This window comes from Sturnira hondurensis, unplaced genomic scaffold, assembly GCF_014824575.4.
Source record: "Sturnira hondurensis isolate 20B ecotype Veracruz unplaced genomic scaffold, ASM1482457v3 Scaffold0013511, whole genome shotgun sequence".
NCBI classification, from domain to species: domain Eukaryota; kingdom Metazoa; phylum Chordata; class Mammalia; order Chiroptera; family Phyllostomidae; genus Sturnira; species Sturnira hondurensis.
Genome location: NW_028086142.1, coordinates 530,443 through 549,746, shown reverse-complemented (window position 1 = coordinate 549,746; position 19,304 = coordinate 530,443). Strand labels below are relative to the sequence as shown.

General features: G+C 38.4%; 1 protein-coding gene and 1 pseudogene across 4 annotated transcripts in view; one reads left to right on the top strand and one right to left on the bottom strand.

Annotated features, from left to right (window-relative positions):
- The window catches only part of FAM120C (family with sequence similarity 120 member C), a 115,964-nt gene that overhangs the window by 60,726 nt on the left and 35,934 nt on the right, over window positions 1-19,304 (top strand). For 2 of the 4 annotated variants that reach the window (XM_037061660.1, XM_037061657.1), the window contains exons 5-9: window positions 11,390-11,492; window positions 12,058-12,134; window positions 12,573-12,850; window positions 13,643-13,916; window positions 14,554-14,725. In XM_037061660.1, coding sequence (XP_036917555.1) covers window positions 11,390-11,492; window positions 12,058-12,134; window positions 12,573-12,850; window positions 13,643-13,916; window positions 14,554-14,725 — 904 coding nt within the window. Of the gene's footprint in view, window positions 1-11,389; window positions 11,493-12,057; window positions 12,135-12,572; window positions 12,851-13,642; window positions 13,917-14,553; window positions 14,726-19,304 lie in introns of those variants that run through there. The other 2 variants (XM_037061658.1, XM_037061659.1) reach the window with 2 other exon arrangements.
- On the bottom strand, window positions 1,786-7,096 carry LOC118997780 (DNA-(apurinic or apyrimidinic site) endonuclease-like; annotated as a pseudogene).

Here is a 19,304-nt window from a genome sequence, read left to right as displayed (position 1 = left end):
TGAAAAAGACTACTTAAAGTAGGTTCACATAAAACAAGAATCGACCCTGGCTGGTGTAGCTCAGTGGATTGAGCACAGGCCTGTGAACCAAATGGTCTCCAGTTCAATTCCCAGTCAGGGCACATGCCTGGGTTGCAGGCCAGTTCCCAGCAGGGGACTCACGAGAGGCCAGCGTACATTGATATTTCTCTCCTTCTCTCCTTCCCTTCCCCTCTAAAGATAAATAAATTAAATCTTAAAAAGAAACAAGAATCAATATTTCATTGTTTATACTGAAAAAGAGCTCGAGTAAGATTTTGTCTTGTGAAATTAAAAGCAGAATAAGTTACATTTCTTTTTAACAATTTAATTTATACTTGCACTCTGGGTTTTTTAGTTTTATTTTCTAAGTTAACATAGAGCAAAAGTGACTTTTGTATATATGTGTATACAGTTCTATGAATTTTTAACACATGTATAGATGTACATGTGATTTACGTAATCACCCTCACACTTAGGATCAGAACAGTTGAACCACTCCAGGATCTCTCATGCTATCCCTTTGTAATTACACCCACACATATGCCTAACGCCTGGCAACTACCAATGTACTCTCTGTCACTATAGTTATATCTTTTAGAGAAGAGCATGTTACTGGAATCATACACTATGTAATCTTTGAGAATGGCACTTTTCATTCAACATACTGTCTTTGAGAGTATTGTGAGTAGTTGCATGTTGCATCCATCTATAATTTACTCAATTTTATTGCCAAGTAGTATATATTGTGTGGGTATTCCACCGTTCATTTATCCATGGATGATATTTGAGTTATTAGCAATTTTTGGTCAAGCTGCTGTTAACATTTATGTACAGGTTGTTTTTTAAATTTTGATTTTATTTACTTTTAGAGATAGGGGAAGGGAGAGAGAAAAAGAGGGAGAGAAACATCAAACGGTTGCCTCTCGCATACCCCCAACTGAGGACCTGGCCCACAACCCAGGCATGATTGGGAATTGAACTGGCAACTCTTCGGTTTGCTGGACGACACCTAACTCACTGAGCCACACCTGTCAGGGCATTACACATTTTTGTATGAACATAAGATTTCTTTTCCCTAGTGTGAATAAATACCTAGGAGTGGGATTTGGGGTCACGTGGTAGGCGTATGTTTAACTTTATAAGACCCTGCCAAACCATTTTCCAGAATGGTTGTTCCATTTCTCATCAGCGCTTATTATTGTCAGTATTTTTATAGCTATCCTAATAAGTGTGTTGTAATAATCCATCATAACTTTAATTTGCATTTCTCAAATGACTAATGCTAAACAATGTTTTCTTGTGTTTACTTGCTGTCTATATGTCTTTGGTGAATTGTCTGCTCTGTCTCTTAATAGTCTTTTGCCCATTTTTAAATTGTGTTGTTTGTTTACTTACTGTTGAGTTTTGAGAGTTCTTTATATGTTCTGCACACAAATCTCTTGTTAGATATCTGGTTTGCAGATATTTTCTCCCATTCTGTAGTATGCCTTTACATTCTTTTTTTTTTGAAACTATGGTTCACTATTTTCACATGGACAGTTCATAGGAAGTTATCAGTAGCTTTCATTTCGAAGAAGAAAACCCACACACAAAAAACAGAACCTTGGGCTTAAAGGAAACCCATCTGTCACTAGAAGTCTGGTTGAAGAATTCATATTTTTAGAAGGAAAATACAATACAGAATTCTGTAGAGAGCAAAGCGGTTTCACAATAAAGCTAGTTTGGATGGCTTATTCCCGGGCTTAAAGTGATTCGGGGGAAGTATCACAGGGCTAGCCATAGGGTGATGATCCAGTGGTCACTGCCCAGGGCCTTGGAAAGTATCTTGCCGTCACACAATGCAGGTAACAGAGAATGAAACACCAAAAAGTAATTAAGATGCCAACCAACATTTTTGGATTGAGCATTCATCATGTAGGCATTGGTCATGTTGGGGTAGAGGGGTCGGGAACTACCAAGTAGTGGCATAATATGCAGCAATTCCTCTAAGTTTTGCCACTCTTGTGGAATGAAGTCTGCATTTTTTTTTGTCTCCCTTGGGGTTTCAAAGGTCAGTTTCTTTTTTTTTTTTCCTTTTTTAAAGATTTTATTTATTTATTTTTAGAGAGAGGGGTAAGGAAGGGAGAAAGAGAGAGAAACATCAATGTGTGGTTGCCTCTCTTGTGGCCCCCACTGGGGACCTGGCCTGCAACCCAGGCATGTGCCCCGACTGGGAATCGAACTGGCGACCCTTTGATTCGCAGCCCGTGCTCAATCCACTGAGCTACAACAGCCAGGGCTCAAAGGTCAGTTTCTTCATGAGCCACTTTGAGGTTCCTTCATTGCACAAGGAGCTTGCGGGAAGTCAAGCCCTTCAAGAACTTGAGAAAGACTTCATCCCAGCATTGCTGGTACTCTACATGCACCAGACCTTGGCCTGTATTATGTACACAGGCTGTTACCAGCACAAATATATCAAATCTAGCCAGTGCCATGGGAGACTTTGAGAGGGCACTGGCAGAAGAATAGGCCCACACCACTGCACCCTTCCTCGTCTGAAGGAGCTGACCAGTACTGATGGGATAGTCCAGGCAGCTCTTGAAGTTCAGCTAGTAGTTTATTGTCTAAACATTTGGTCTCCTGCAGGCACAGGATATCTGGGGTTTCTTCCTTTATCCTATCTAAACCTTTCTTCTTAATGTAAGCTCAAAGTCCATCCACATTCCAGGAGCAGATCTTGAGTGTGCCTGTTTGGCCACTGGGTGAGGTTTTCTGATCTGGGGGTGGGTCCTCATATGGGACTGGCCCCTCTCCTGCTCCCTCTTTTTAATTTTTCTTTGCTCCTAACATCAACTTACACTTCTTTTTTTTTCACATCCTCACCTGAGGACATGTTCATTAATTTTTAGAGAGAGGGGAAGGGAAAGAGAGAAAAACATCAATGTGAGAGAGAAACCCGTAGGTTGCCTCCCGTACATGCCCCTACCAGGGATGGAATCCATCACCTAGGTATGTGTTTTGACTGGGAATCAAACCTGCAACCTTTCCGTGCATAGGACGATGCTCCAACCAAATGAACCACCCAGCCAGGCCCAACTTACTCTTCTTGACCTCTGGCTCAGCCTTGGGCTCTTCCCTGTCTTCTAGCACCACTTCCTTTATCCCACTCTTCAGTCCTCCTGTAACAAATGCCCTCCTGTGCCACGTTGCCCAGTGAAGCAGTATTTTTACGTTGCCTGATCAAGTCCTTGCCAGGCTCCTCCTTACCTGAGCACAAAGAATGGAGCACCTGTCTCTACAATGTTTTAACAATGTCTTTTGCAAAACAAAAGTTTTCCATTTTTATCAGTTTTTATCTTTTATGGATCATGCTTTGGGTTCATGTCTAAGCACCCTTTGTATAACAGTGGGCATGACAAATTGTCCTGTTTTCTTCTTAAAATTATATAGTTTTACATTTAGAACAAATCATGTTCTAAAATCTCAAATCATGTGTTTTTAGTTTATTTTGGTATAAAGTGTGAGGTGTTTTGTTTTGTTTTTGCATGTGGCTGTTTAATTGTTTCAACACAGTTTGTTGAAAAGATTGTCCTTTCTCCACTGAATTGCCTTTGTCAAAAATCATTTGTCCGTATTTCTGTGGAACTATTCCTGGACTCTGTTCTGTTCAGTTAACCTATGTGTCTGTGTCTGTCCCTTTACAAATAGCACATTGTCTTGAAAACTGTAGCTTTATGGTAAGTCTTAAACTTGGGCGGTGAGTCCTCCAATTTTATTTTCTTTTTTTCAAAATTACTTTGGCTATTTTAGTTTCTTTTCCTTTCCATATAAGTTTAGAAAAATTTTGTCTATATGTACAAAAATATCCTGCTGGGATTTTAATAGGAATTCCTTTAAATATGTAGATGAATTTGGTGAATCTTCAAATCCATGGATACATTATGCCTGTATTTATTTAGACCATCCTTGATTTCTTTCATCAGAGTATTATAGTTTTTAGTCCTGTGCATGTCTTTTTATTATATTTATACTTTAATATTTAATATTTGAGGCCCCTATTATAAAGGATATTGGTTTTTTCATTTCAATTTCTAGTTTCCCATTGCTAAATATATAAATATGATTTTTGTCTCTTTACGTTGTATTGAGGTATTTAGAGAGGCAACCTTTCTAAACTCACTAAGAGTTTTTTGGTAGATTTCTTAGTATTTTCTGTGTACGTGGTTATGTTATCTGTAAGTAGGGACAGTTTTATTACTTTCTTCTCCAGTCTATATGCTTTTTTCCTTGACTTACTACAGTATCTAGGATTTTCAAATGACCCTTGTCCTGTTCCTGATCTTTGGTGAAAGCGTTCAGTTAGCATTAAGTATGATGTAATCTGTAGGTTTTGTAGACCCACATTATCAAGTTGAGGAGGTTCTGCTCTATTGGTAGTTTACTGAGGGTGTTTATGGTGAATGGATATATTTTGTCAAATGCATTTTCTGCATCTATTGATAGGATTATGTGGTTTTTCTTCTTTAGTCCATTAATTTTTTAAGAACATTCCTCCATTTTTAAAGTATTTTATTTATTTTTAGAGGGGAAGGGAGAAAAGAGGGAAAGAAACATCGATGTGTGGTTGCCTCTCACATGGCCCCCTACTGGGGACCTGGCCCACAGCCCAGGCATGTGCCCCGACTGGGAATCCAACCGGTGACCCCTTGCTTTGCAGGCTGGCACTCAGTCCACTGAGCCACACCAGCCAGGGCAGTCCATTAATTTTTTAATATTGAACCATATTTACATTTATAGGATGTGATCAGAGTATATTATTCCTTTTTCCTATTTCTGGATTTGAATTCCTAGTATTTTATTGAGTATTTTGCATTTATTTTATGAGGAATATTGGTCTGTAATTTTTTATACTTGTCTAAGGTTTCGATATGTGGTTCGCAGGCCCGCGCTCAATCCAAAAGGTTTTGATATGTTGGACACAAAAATGAGTTGTGAAGTGTTCTTTCCTCTTCTATTTTTAGGAGGAGATTATGTAGAATTGGTGTTGTTTGTTCTTTAATTGTTCAGTAGAATTTTCAATATACCAGATAGAGTTTGGTGAGCTTCTTGAATTTCTAAGCTTGTCATTCACTAAATATGAGAAGTTTTCAGCTGTTACTTGTTTTTTAAAAAATATTATTTATTTATTCTTAGAGAGAGGGGAAGGGAGGGAGGAAGAAAAGGAGAGAAACATTGATTTATTGCCTCTTGCCCATGCCTCAACTACATACTGGGCCTGCAACCCAGGCCTGTGCCCTGACCTGGAATTAAACTGGCAACCTTTTGCTTTGTGGGACAACACCCAACCAACTGAGCTATACCAGTCGTAGCTCAGCTATTATTTCTTAAAATAGACATTCTGTTCCACATTCTCCTTTCCTTCCCTGTCTGCAGTAGCACCAATATTAGACCTTTTGGTGTCATCCCATAGATCCTTGGGGCACTGTAGTTTTTTTAAAATTATTTTCTCTCTGTCTTAAAATTTTGGTTATTGTATTTTTACATTCTAAAATTTCCATTTGATTCTTCTTTTTGTTTCTTTGATGAGACTGTCTGTCTCTTTGTTTCCAAAGTGTTCCTTTTACTTTCAAGCATTTTTGTAAAGCTGCTTTAAAGTCATTGTCAGATTTCAACATGTGTGTTATCACATGTTAAAATTAACATTGTCAGATAATTTCAACATGCATGTAATTTCAGCATTGTTATCTATTAATTGATCTTTTATACAGTTTAAGATTTTCCTGGTTTTGCCCAGGCCAAGTAATTTTGGACTGGATCTTGGACATTTTAAGTAGGGTATTCTGTAACGATATTCTCGGTCTTGTTTCAATATAATGGGGAATGTTGGTAGTTTTGTTTTAAGAGGCAATCTACCCACTTAGATTCAGATCACAAGTTGTCGCCATCCTTCGGTGGGTGTGATTTCAATGTCAGTGCAAGTTTCAAAGCCTTTGCAAACCTATTTGGATTGGTCCTTTGTATATGCCACCCAGTGGCCAGTTGGAGACTTGGGTTGTGGTTTATCTCTTCAGTTCTCAGAGTCTGTGGTTTGCTGTTTAGTGTCAGATCCATATGTGTGCTGCTCCCTCTGTGTGCTCTTCAGTACTTCACAGTTCATTGGAACAACCTTTTCCAGTGTCTGGGGCCAAGTAGCAGGAGAACAGAGAGAAAAAGCATCAAAGGCTCACTGTACCTATTCAAGACTACTGCTCCTAGGATTGGAGAGGAAGGTTCCTGTCATTCAGTTTTAGTTTTCTGCTATGTTCCTATTCCTACTGCTGCCACTACAAGTTGGCTTTGGGCTGGCACACATGAAAACAGTAAAAGAAAAAGAAAATTGGGTGTTTCCATATACTTTCTTGAACTTTTGGAGACTGCTTTCCCGCTTTTCAAGCCAGAACTAGACTAGGGTTTTTTGTGGAGCTCTCTCTGTCCACACCAATAAATGCTTCCAGATTTCAGGCTGCACTGTGTCCCTACCAGGGGATACTAGAGGTAAAAGAAATATGCTAAGTTCATCCTTGATTCAGTGATACTTTGAATTCCAGTCTTCTTCCCCAATCTTCCTGCTACTGTTTACTTTTCAGAGTCCTAAATAGTTACCCCTGGTTTTTATAACAACCTTTAATGGGAACAAAATGGAGTGTGCTATCTATTTTACCCAGGACAGAAATCCCTCCATAGATTTCTTTAAATGAATAAAGAATGAAATCAGTGTTTGGTTGTGGAGGCATAAGTTTTCCAAACAAAATTTTGTTACATCCATTACTTCACATTTAACTTGATAGCACAATCATAAATAGGGTTGATTTTAAAAAAAAAAAAGATTTTTGTATTAAAAAAAAATCAACCCTTGAGCTTAATTTTCCCAGAGGGCATACATTCTTTTGATATTCAAATCATTCTCCCTTCAAGTACCTTTCCTGCCCTTAGCTTTCATAATTCTCTCTTCTACCCTTCCACCAGTACTGAACACTGAGTGCACCAGATCCAATGCTCGCTTTGGCAGCACATATACTAAGTGCACCAGATCCTCATTGTTGGTGATTTCTCGCATGATGTGAGCAATACTCCATTATTTTCCTTGACCTTAGGAAATTCTGACTTTTATGACAGATTTGCTTATTCATTTTGTTGCTTTGCATTGTACTTTCAGCTGTCTGCATCAGACAATTAAGAAGAGACAAACCCACAAAGAAAGAAATTGGCATGTTTGGTAGAGAAAAATGCCAGTGTTAAGGAGAAGATATAGTTTAGATGGAGAATAAATTTTCCTTCCAAATTAAAAAAAAAATTTAAGATTTTATTTATTTTTAGAGAGAGGGCAATGGAAGGAGAAAGAGAGGAAGAGAAGCATCGATGTGTGGTTGCCTCTCATGTGCCACCTACTGGGGACCTGACACAATGCAAGCATGTGCCCTGACTGGGAATCATATCGGTGACCCTTTGGTTCTCAAGCTGGCACTCAGTCCACTGAGCCATGCCAGCCAGGGCCAATTTTTTTTATTGTGGTAAAATACACATAAAATTTACCATTGTGACCCTTTTGTGTACAGTTCAGTGGTATTAAATATATTCATAATGTATAACCACCACCATCATCTAGCTCCATAACTCTTTTCATTTTGTAAAACTGAAACTCTATGCCTATTTTTTTAAAGATTTTATTTATTTATTTATCTTTAGAGGGGAAGGAGAGAGGGAGAGAAACATCAATGTATGGTTGCCTTTTGTGCCATCCCCTGCTGGGAACTGGCCTGCGACCCAGGCATGTGCCCTGACTGGGAATCGAACCGCAATCCTCTGGTTCGCAGGCCTGTGCTCAATCCACTGAGCTACACCAGCCAGGGCCTCACTATGCCTATTAATAAATAAGTCCCAATTTTCCCCCTCCCCCACAGCCCCTGGCAACCACCATTCACCTCTTTGTCTCTATGATTTTAACTCCTTTACATACCTCCTATAAATTGAATCATACAGTATTTGTGGTTTTTGTAACTGGCTATTTCACTTAGCATAATGTCCTCAGGGTTCATCTCTGTTGTAGCATATGTCAGAATATCCTTCCTTTTTAAGGCTGAATTATATTCTATTGTATGCCGATGGAGGAAAAATTTGTAAGTGCTCAGCTGAATATTTTTTTAATTTTTATTTATTTATTTTTAGAGAGGGGGAAGGGATGGAGAAAGAGGGGAAGAAAAGCATTGCTATGACAGAGAAGCATCAATCAGTTGCCTCTTATCACACCCCAAATGGCAACCAGACCTGTATGTAGCCCAGGCATGTGCCCTGACTAGGAATCAAACTGGCAAACTTTTGCTTTGTGGGACAACACCCAAACAACAGCCACACCAGTCAGAGCTGAGTTGAATATTTTTTAATATTATATCTTTTGCTTCCCTTTGTAGCTTCATGAATTTTGGAACTTGGATTATGACTGTTCTTTTTTGGGAAGATTTTATTTACTTATTTTTAGAGAGAGGAGAAGGGAAGGAGAAAGACAGGAGAGAAACATCAGTGTGCAAGAGATACATTGATTGGTTGCCTGTTGCACGCCCCCAGCTGGGGACCTGGGTCTATGCTCTGACTGGGATTTGAACAAGCAACCCTTTGGTTCACAGGCAGACAATCCACTGAGCCACACCAGCCAGGGCGAATTATGACTATTTTTAATAACAAGAATTCCCTTTTAATATAAAAAACCCCACAAAATTAAAATAGAGACATTGCTCCTAATTTCATCCTAAATTATTTACAATATTTTCTTGTTTCCTTTATATGTATGTTTTGATGTGGTGAGGTAGTCATCTCAATATAAAATTTTTTTAAAGATTTTATTTATTTTTAGATAGGAAGGGAGGGAGAAAGGGAGAGAAACATCGCTGTGTGTTTTCCTCTCACACGCCCCTTACTGGGGACCTGGCCTGCAACCTAGGCATGCGCCCTGACTGGGAATCAAACCGGTGACCCTTTCCTTTGCAAGCCAGCATTCAGCCCACTGAGCCACACCAGCCAGAGCTCAGTGTAAAAATTTTTAACCTGCTTTTTGTTTAACTTAATATTATGTCTTAGCCACTTTTCATTGTTGCTGTATCATTTTCATAAATATCACCTTTGTGGATTTATAAAAGGGTAGGGCTTTATTAAATACAATCATATATACTTGTGAACCTCTGTAGACAAGGTCCCATGATAGCCACTAGGATATAAATGTGAATAAATCATTCTTTGTCCTCATAGAATTTGAGGTTAAAATGGGAGACAGAAGCAAATAAATAAGCAAAACAAAGAAAAAACGTAGGAAAGATTTTATAAAAAGGAAAGGGTCAGTGCACCTTGTGCACCTTGAAGGAAGAGTAAATGTTTCTCTGTGAGTATACAGAACAGAATGGTATGTTAAGGGAAGTATACATAATTTGTATTTCAGGAGATTGTGTCATAGACCTATTCTCAGTGACAATGAATAGTTTATAAGACATATTGTTAGGTACAAAAAGCAGGTTAAAACACATGTGATATGGTTCCATTTGTTTGAAAAAAACATTCATGTACATGCAGCAAAAGTTATGACAGGACATATATGAAAATGGTAACAGTGGTTGCTTCTGGGGAGGGGAATGGGTACAGACGTAAAGATATTAGGGAAGGGGCCCTGGCTGGTGTAGCTCAGTGGATTGAGCACGGGCCTGTGAACCAGACGATTGCGGTTCGATTCCCAGTCAGGGTACATGCCTGGGTTGCAGGCCAGTTCCTGGCAGGGGCCAGTTCCCAGCAGGGGATGCACGAGAAGCAACCGTACATTGATGTTTCTCTTCCTCTCTCCTTCCCTTCCCCTCTAAAGATAAATAAATAAAATATTTTTTAAAAAGATATTAAGGAAGAATTTGTATAGCTTGCATCTTTTAGGCGATTGTTTTCAATTATTATGTATATTATTGAATATTCTACTGAAATAATAATACATAAATAATGAAACCTTGCTACAATGGAATCATGTAGATATTCTCTCAGTCTGTAATTTGCAAACATTGTTTAGGCATGGAACCCTTTTTTCAAACAATTATATTAAGTCCAAATTTTTTAGAAAGCAGAATGATAATCAAGGGGATTTTTAAATTATATTAGGAAGGGCTTGATAAGTAAAAGTTCCTTCTCAGTCCGCCCCATCTCCATAGAGGTAAACAGCATTCTTACTAATATTGCAGTAGATTAGTTTTGCTTCTACCTGACCTTTATATGTACTGTTTTGTGTCTGTCTTTCACTCAGTATGTCTTGGAGATTTATCCATAGTGTTTCATATATCAGCACTTTGCTCTTTTTATTACTATATAGTATTCCGTTGTATGAATAGACCACAATTTATCTATTCTTCTGTTGATATGCAGTTCAGTTATTTCCAGTTTAGGGCTATTATGAATAAAGCTGCTGTTAGCATCCTTGTTCATATCTTTCAGTGGACAAATGTGCTCATTTCTTTTGAGTAAATTACTAAGCAGGATTACTGTGCCATGTGGTAAATATATTTTTAATTTAATAAGAAACTGCCAAACTGTTTTTCAAACTGTACCAATATATATCTACCAGCAGTTTACTGGAATTCCAGTTACTCCATACCCTTGCCCAGTGCTTGATATTTATAATCTTTAATTTTAGCCATTCTGTGAATACATAGTGATGCCACGTTGTGATTTTGTATATGTTTAAGTGGTGTTGGTTTGGATGTGCATACCTTTTGAACCAGTAATTTCACTTTTAGAACATTTTCCTAAGGACTTACTCGGAAATCCAGAAAATCTTATATGATATGTTCTTTGCTGAATAACTTATCAAAGCCAAATGTAAGAAATAGCCTAAATTTCAGGTACTAGAGGAGTAGTTACATAACTTGTGATATATTTATAATGATAAAATATGCAGCCATTGAAAATTATAACATAATAAAAAGCAGGGTACAACATTGTAATAGAGTAAGGTATTAACTATAGAAAATATGTGTATTAAAATAGTTCAGCTATAGAGTTCAACTAAAAAAAGTTTATTTTAAAAACTATTGGAAGGAAGGAAACACATCAAAATAACTTTGGGTGGTGGTACTAGGTAACTTTCCCCCTATCCTTACGTATTTTTCTAATGATCATATTTTTAAACTTAATTAAAAGAATTTTCCAGATTTTATGTTCTATAATGCTTTCTCTTTATCTAATCTTTGCTGCAACATGAAAAATTGCTCTCTTGGGTTTCTTTAAATATTTGATTTCTGCTACTGTTTTGACTCTCAAATTATACATGCATGAAAAAGATACTCTCGTGTTGTTTCTTCTTCTGAACATCTCATGTTGCAACATCCAGTCCAGGACGGAAGATAAAATAGAGCGATTCAAGAAAGCAGTTGAGTACTATTCAGTCACAACCAAACTCCCTTCGCTGCCAGTGGGTTCCTCCTCCTTTCTAGGTAAGGCTTCCATCTGACCCAGAGCTGCTCTGTCCACAGAGAAACTGAGGTAGTCCCTCAGAAACTCCTGGACCAGAGTAGAATCACCTGCTTGTATTGCAACCTCCTAGAAGTCATTTCTGTTTGATAGACATTCTCCTTTTGATTTCTATGTAATAAGAGAGGTTACATAAGACAGGGCCCCAGTTTCTCAAATTTTTAGGTGGGGTCTCATGCCATTTCCTTAGCTTGGGCTTTTTCTGGTGCTAACCTCCACTGTGGCCTAGTATATGTAAAATAGAGCTATTTGTGGTGTCTGGCCTGAGTTTGGATTCCACCTGTGCTGTTTGCTAGCTGTGTGATCTTGACAAGTCACATTTGTATGAAAGGTGGCTCATGTTACCTATTTATAGGGTTGTTATCAGATGAAAAATAATTTATGTAAGATTCCTGGCATGATGCATAATAGCTGTTCAAAAATTGTTATTTATTATTAATAATTTTCCAGGTGACATGGGGTTAGCAGAATGTAACATGCTAGAATAATTAGGATTGACTAAAATATAGCCCTTTCTCTTGGCTTCAGATTTTCCTAATAATCGGATTGCAAATCCTCCTCTTCCACGAAGTCAAATGTGTACTATTTCTGCTGGGAAGCCAATGGTAAGTATCTTTTATGAGACCTGAGACCATTTGTTAGCTTTAGATACAGGTGGCTTCCAGATTTTTGTAATCTGAGTTAAGGAATTAGGGTGGTTCAGTATGTCAGAATGTCAAGGCTATATATCCCTATGTCACACTCTCAACTTGAGTCTAGCAAACTATGTAAACAAAACATCTGAATCAGGAACCACTAAGGCATTATGAAGGTACATTACCTAATTTTGAAGAGTGGTTCTAGAAGACCTAGATTGGTCCATTGTCCTGCCTCTGGAGAATTCCATCCACACGTCACTGTTAGAATTTTTTGTTATTCCCAATAGGTCCTTTGTATCCCAATAATCCATGCTACTGGTATCATCCACTGTCACAGCTTTTGAGGGAACCAACTTGGAGCCTGGTAAAATATTAAAGAGCTTTTCTGTCTGTTTTATTCTTTAGTTTTCTCACCATGTGCCCCAGAAAATGAAATATCCACCACCATTCCCATTGGGACCCAACTCCTCCCTTCTCTTCTCCCCCCATGCTTTGGGGGAGCCCCATGGTTTTTCTGAGGATCCCATGCTGCAGGACAGCCCCTTTGCCAATTGGGCTGTGTCTTATGACTCCTCATCACAGTTTCCCAATTACCTGACTTCCAAAGCCTCACCTCCTCTGGGACCAGACTCTTCTCACTCTTCTTCCTCTGATGGTGATGAGCCAAATGGAGTCAGTTCTGAGTAAGTACCTGTGCAGGCACCAAAGGGAACAGACTTCGGAAGCATCTGTATTCTTTTACTGCTAACCTGGGCAAGGGGGTGGGGAAGTATAGGTTCCTGGCTTTTCTCTGTGGCTCTTTGCTCTTAAGCAGAGTAAGAAAACTCTCTCTCTACTTGGTCACTTCATGCTCATTTTGACCCTGAACAGGTGGTAATTTTTGGATACCCAGGCCATGGAAGTAAAAGGCAGCATAGCAGCTGATTAGGGAAGCCCTGGTATGGGTGTACTACAGGTCATAGCTATCATTTCTCAATTTTGGGGGGGGGTAGATTGAATGTAAAAAAAGGAAAAGAATTTATAGAGTTGAAGTATTGGAACAGTTGAGTAGGCAGTTATATTCTTAGTAACTAAGACAGGGTTCTGAGGATTAACGTAGTGGGATTTTGTACTAGCTCATTTGTTCTTAGATTATTTTTCTAAGAAGATAATTCCTGGGTAACAGGGGCACTTTGAAGTTTCAACTGTAACTATTTTCTTAGAACATGAGCAAACTCTAAACATGGTCTCTTACACAGTGCAAAGGATTCAGAGTGGTTCTTACAACTTTTAATCACTTTGGTTTGTGTCAGATGAAAGAAGCCAGGAGGGTAGTGATGACCACCAAGTGGAAAGATACCAGGTCCATTGCTAACGCTTTGTCCTAATTTCCAAAGGGTTTATAAGAGTGCTCGAGATCAGAACAGACATCTTGAGTTGGAATATCTCTATCAACCTTCTTTCTCTTATCCACATTATCTTTCTAAATTTTTTAGTCACTTCACAGAAACGTTTCAGCAGCAGCCTAGGTGGGAGGATCCAAATGGTGACAGAAGGTCTTGGGTACAGCCCATTGTTGCTGGAGTTTCAGATGCTACCCTCGGTGATGGTGAGCCCCACATCCCATCTCTTCTTTCTATGTCTACAAGGAACCACATGGATGTCACCATTCCGCCCTTACCTCCAGTACCTCCAGAAGTCTTGCGGGTTGCTGAACACAGACACCGAAGAGGTCTTATGTACCCATATATCTACCATGTCCTCACTAAGGTAAGAGCAAGCATCTCATTGCCTCCCCCCTTCCCTGCTCTTGACAGGGTACTTCACTCTTCCTAGAACTGTAAGTTACCAGAGAAAATTCTGATTATTGGTATCTGAAGGGAGATAAAAGGAGAGTAAGTGTGCAGGGGCTTCTCATTGTATCGAGGGTCTTAGGTGAGGAGAGACCAGGAGGAAATGGGACTGTGCAGTGAATGAGGCCTCAAGAAGAAGTGTAAGTGTGAGATTTCAAAGAAGATAATACACCAACTTGATGGATTCTGGTCTAGGGGAGGACACAATATAAGAGGCTCCATGCTCTTGTTCTTTGCCTCTTCCTCTGCTTCTCTAGAGCTGTTCGCCTCCAACAGTCTTACCATACAAATCAGTCCCTCAGCAAATTGTCTAAGATGCACTTTCCCCAGTTAGTCAGCTAATCAGTCATAGCAGAGAGTTTCAAACTAGGACCTAGCTTTTGAGCTGGCTATGGTCAACTGGGTTTGTTATGGCTTTCTTTTAGTCTGAAATATCTAAATACAAGTAGAAATTTGAGTGGCTAGGCTACAGTTCCTTACTGGTTCTTCTCAGTCCAATTCTAAAACTTGAGGTAACTCATTTTCTCCTTTGCCCTGGGTTGCTTTCTTGTTAGGGTGAGATTAAGATCCCTGTATGTATTGAGGATGAGTGTAACATGGAGCTGCCTCCAGCTGCTCTCCTGTTCCGGTCAGCTCGTCAGTATGTATATGGGGTCCTTTTCAGTCTGGCAGAGACACAGCGGAAAATGGAACGCCTGGCCATACAGCGACAGCTACCTGTGGAAGGTAAGTATAGTTCTGGCATTGAGAGAGCTCTCAAAGTTTGGTGCATAGCAAAAATGTCTATGCAAATTTGTTATACTTTCAGCTATAGAGTAGTCTGAGGAAATGTATAATTCACCAGGATACTTATTGGTATGGGGAGTGAATTAACTTAACCCCCAATTCTTTAACCATCAAACATTCAGAATGACTACTACTTACAGGAACCATACTGGATATTGGGAGTGTAGAGGTATATCTGACACAGTCTCTCCTCTTCAGTGAGGCTTTTGCGCTGGACTTGATCCCGTAGATAATTAGAGCCATTGCGATGTTTTTAAGCTAGATTAACCCTATTTAGTGTGTCAAATTAGTGTGTTCAAAAGAAGCTTTTAAATTTCTGCTTCTGGGAAGAGGGAATACATACTTTTCCCTATTCCTCCTGCCAAATACAACTAAAAGCCCAAGATACTATATATGAAATAAGCACTAGGCACTCTAGAAGGTGAAGAGAAAAAGGCAGGCTATCTGAGGACCTTGGGTTTACTTTTTCCTCATATATCGCAGACTGGGTGTGGGGCAAGCTGGCATCCCAGAGATGCTGACAGGCGTGCACCAATGAAAACCCCAAGAAAAATCTGCTTTCTCTAACCAAATGACCTAAAAGGAACAACCTAGCAATGCACACAATTTTGAGGTAATAATTACTCTACTTCAGCCAAACTAGAGTCCAGCCCAAACATGATGGCAAAACTGGAGCCCACACCTACCCTCACTAGCAAAGGCTTAATGGAGAGCCTAAATTTCTCGTTTTGCCAGGCTGTGCTAAGGTGGGGAGCCAGGACTTTCACTCTCACTTGGAAGTAGTCAGCATCCCCTTCAACCATCAGAGTGGTATCAGAAAAGACCTGCTAAAATGCAATGTTTAATACCCAAAATGTCCATGTTCCAATTGAAAACTTCCTCATCCTACCACGAACCAGAAAGACTTCAAACTGAGATCTCAAACTGACCAAGGAGAAAAAAATTGATTGACACCAACATTGAAATGATACTGATATTTGAATTACCTGACAAAGATTCAAATCAACCATCATAAAAATGCTTTGACAGATAATTGTGAACATGGTTGATGCCAATTAAAAATAAAAAGTCTTGGCAAAGAAATAGAAGATGTAAACAACAAGTAGAAATTAAGAACTAAAAATTACAGTAACTGAAATAAAACCTTCCATAGGTGGGTTAAACAACAGGTTGGATGTAGCAGAGGAAATATTCAGTGGACTCGGAAACACAGCAATGAAAATTACCCAATCTAAATAACAGAGAGAAAATAGATTTAAAAAATGAACAGGAACTAGTGGAACTATGGCAAAAGATCTAATCATTGTGTTATCAGAGTCCCAGAAGAGGAGGAGAAAGTGGATGGGACTATAAAGGTATTCAGAGAAATAATGACTGAAATGTCCCCAAATTTGGCAAAAAAAAAACAACAGAGATTTAAGAAGTTCAGTGACTTATAAAAACAATGAAAACCACAAAGAAATCCATGCCAAGATATATTACAGTCAACCCTTTGAAAGCTAAAGACAGAGAAATTATTGACACTAACCAGAAAGAAACAATGCTTTACCCATAGGGGAAGGTAATAAAAATAACAGCTGATTTCTCATCAGAAGCTGTAGTGTCCACAGGAAAATATCAGATATTTCACGCAGCACCATTTTTACTGATATGTCCCCTAGAGCAAGGAATATAAAGGAAAGAATAAACAAATGGGATCTCATCAAAATAAAAAGCTTCTGCGCAGCTAAAGAAAACAGCATTAAAATAAAAAGACAACCAACTGTATGGGAAAACATATTTGCCAATGATACCTCAGACAAAGGTTTAATCTCCAAAATATACAAAGAACTCACACGACTTCACTCTAAGAAGACAACTAACCCAATTAAAAAATGGGGAAAGGACTTGAACAGACACTTCTCCAAGGAGGACATACAGAGGATCCAGAGACACATGAAGAGATGCTCAATATCGCTTGCTATCAGAGAGATGCAAATTAAAACCACAATGAGATACCACTTTACACCAGTGAGAATGGCTATCATAAACAAAGCAATAAACAACAAATGTTGGAGAGGGTGTGGGGAAAAGGGGACTCTGGTCCACTGTTGGTGGGATTGCAGACTGGTACAACCATTATGGAAAACAGTATAGAATTTTCTCAGAAAACTAAAATTGAACTTGCCTTTTGACCCAGCAATTTCACTGCTAGGATTGTATCCTAAGAACCCTAAAACACCAACCCCAAAGAACCTATGCACCCCAATGTTCATAGCAGCACAATTTACAATAGCCAAGAGTTGGAAGCAACCTAGGTGCCCATCAGTTAAATGAGTGGATCAAAAAACTATGGTACATATACACAGTGGAATTTTATGCTGCAGAAAGAAAGAAGGGGCTCCTACCTTTTGCAACATCATGGATGGAACTGGAAAGCATTATGCTGAGTGAAATAAGCCAGGTGTTGAAGGACAAATACCATATGATCTCACCTTTAACAGGAAGCTAAACAACAAAACAAACAAGCAAGCAAAATATAACCAAAGACACTGAAATAGAGAACAGGCTGACAGTGACCAGAGGGGAGAGGGGAGGGAATTTCAGGGGAAATAGGGGAGGGATTTAGAGGAACCTATATAAAGGATACATGGACAACAACTGAGAAGGGTGGAAATGGGAGGGAGGGGGGAGCACAGGGGTGGGATAGGATGGGAGTAATAGACAGAAAACTGTACTTGAAAAATAATTAAATTTAAAAAAAATGGGGAGGAAAAAAAGAAGCTGTAGTGTCCAGAAGGAAGGAGCATACCATTTTCAAGGGCTGAAAAAACAGAGCTGTCAACTCAGAGCTCTACCATATTTTGCCATGTATAAATATGCTCCCATGTATAATGTGCACCGCATTTTAGTGCTGATTCCCATGTATAATCCACATCCTTATTTTTCCCTCAAACGTTTAGGAAAAAACTGTGCATTATACACAGCAAAATGCTGTGTATCAAACAAAAATACCCTTCAGAAATAAAGGGGGTATCAAAACATTATCAAGTAAAGGAAAACTAGGATATTTTTTCACAGCAGGCTACCCTAAATGAATGACTAAATGTAGTTTTCCACACAGAAGGGAAACGATAAAAGAAGGAATCTTGGGACATAACAAGAAAGAAAAAACAATGGAAAGACAAAAATATGGATAAATCTAATAGACTTTCCTTCTTCTTGAGTTTTCTAAATGTTTTATGGTTGAAGCAAAAACTAGAACACTGTTTAATGTGGTTCTCAATGGCTATAGACATAATGTTTAAGACAGTTACGTATGGAGGCGGGTGAAGGGATGTAATAGAGGTCAGGTTTCTACATTTCACTTGAACTACTAAAATTGCAACGCCAGTAGACTGTGATAAACTATGTGTATACAGTGCACTACTAATAAAATGCACTGAAAAAGTTATGCAAAGAGATGTACTCAGAAGCACTATAGATAAATCAAAGTGGAATTCTAAAATAAGTTCAAGTAATGCATAGGAAGGGAGGGATAAGAAGGTAGAGGTATGAAAAACAGAACAAATTAAAAAAATAAAATGACAGACTTAATCTCTAACTTACCAATACATACAGGAAGTGTAAGTACTCTAACTACACCAATTAAAATACAGAGATAGACACACTGGATAAAAAACATGACCCAACTATATGCTGTCTACAAAAAAGTCACTTCAAATATAAATGGTGTAGATGGGTTGAAAGTAAAAGAGCGGAAAATGATATACCGTGAAAACATTATTCAAAAGAAAGCGGGAATGGTTGTATTAATACCATATAAAGTGCACTTAAAAGCAAACAAAATTACCAGGGAAAGAGAGCTACATTACATAATGATAAAAGAGTCAATCTATCAAGAAAACGTAACAGTCCTAAATGTATGTCACCAAACAACAGAGGTACATAAAATATCTGATGCAACAGATAAAACTTAAGTGAGAAATAGACAAATTCACGGTTACAATTAGAAACTTCAATTCTCCTCTCAATAACAGGTAGAACAACTAGACAGAAAATCAGCAAGAATATAGAATTCAACAAACACCATCAAGAAATAGGATATAATCGACTCTTACAGAACACTCAACCAAGAGCACAGTACATGTTCTTTTCACATGCCCATAATATGTATGCCATGATAGAGTATATCCTTGGCCATAAAACAAACCTCAGTAAATTTAAAACAATTGAAACCATACAGGGTATATTCTCAGACCACTATGGAATCAAACTAGAAATCAACAGAAAGATAACAGGAAAATCTATAAATACTTGTCAAATAACAAAGCACTTCTATATATAGTCTGAAGGAAAACAAAGAAATACATGGAACTAAATGAAAATAGAAATCCAGCATATTAGAAGTTGTGGGGTAGAGATAAATAATTGCTGAGAGGGAAATTTGTAAGACTAAATGTTCATATAAGAAAAGAGGGAAATGCTCTTATCAGTCATTTAAACTTTCTTCTTAAGAAACAAGAAGAGGAGGAGAAAA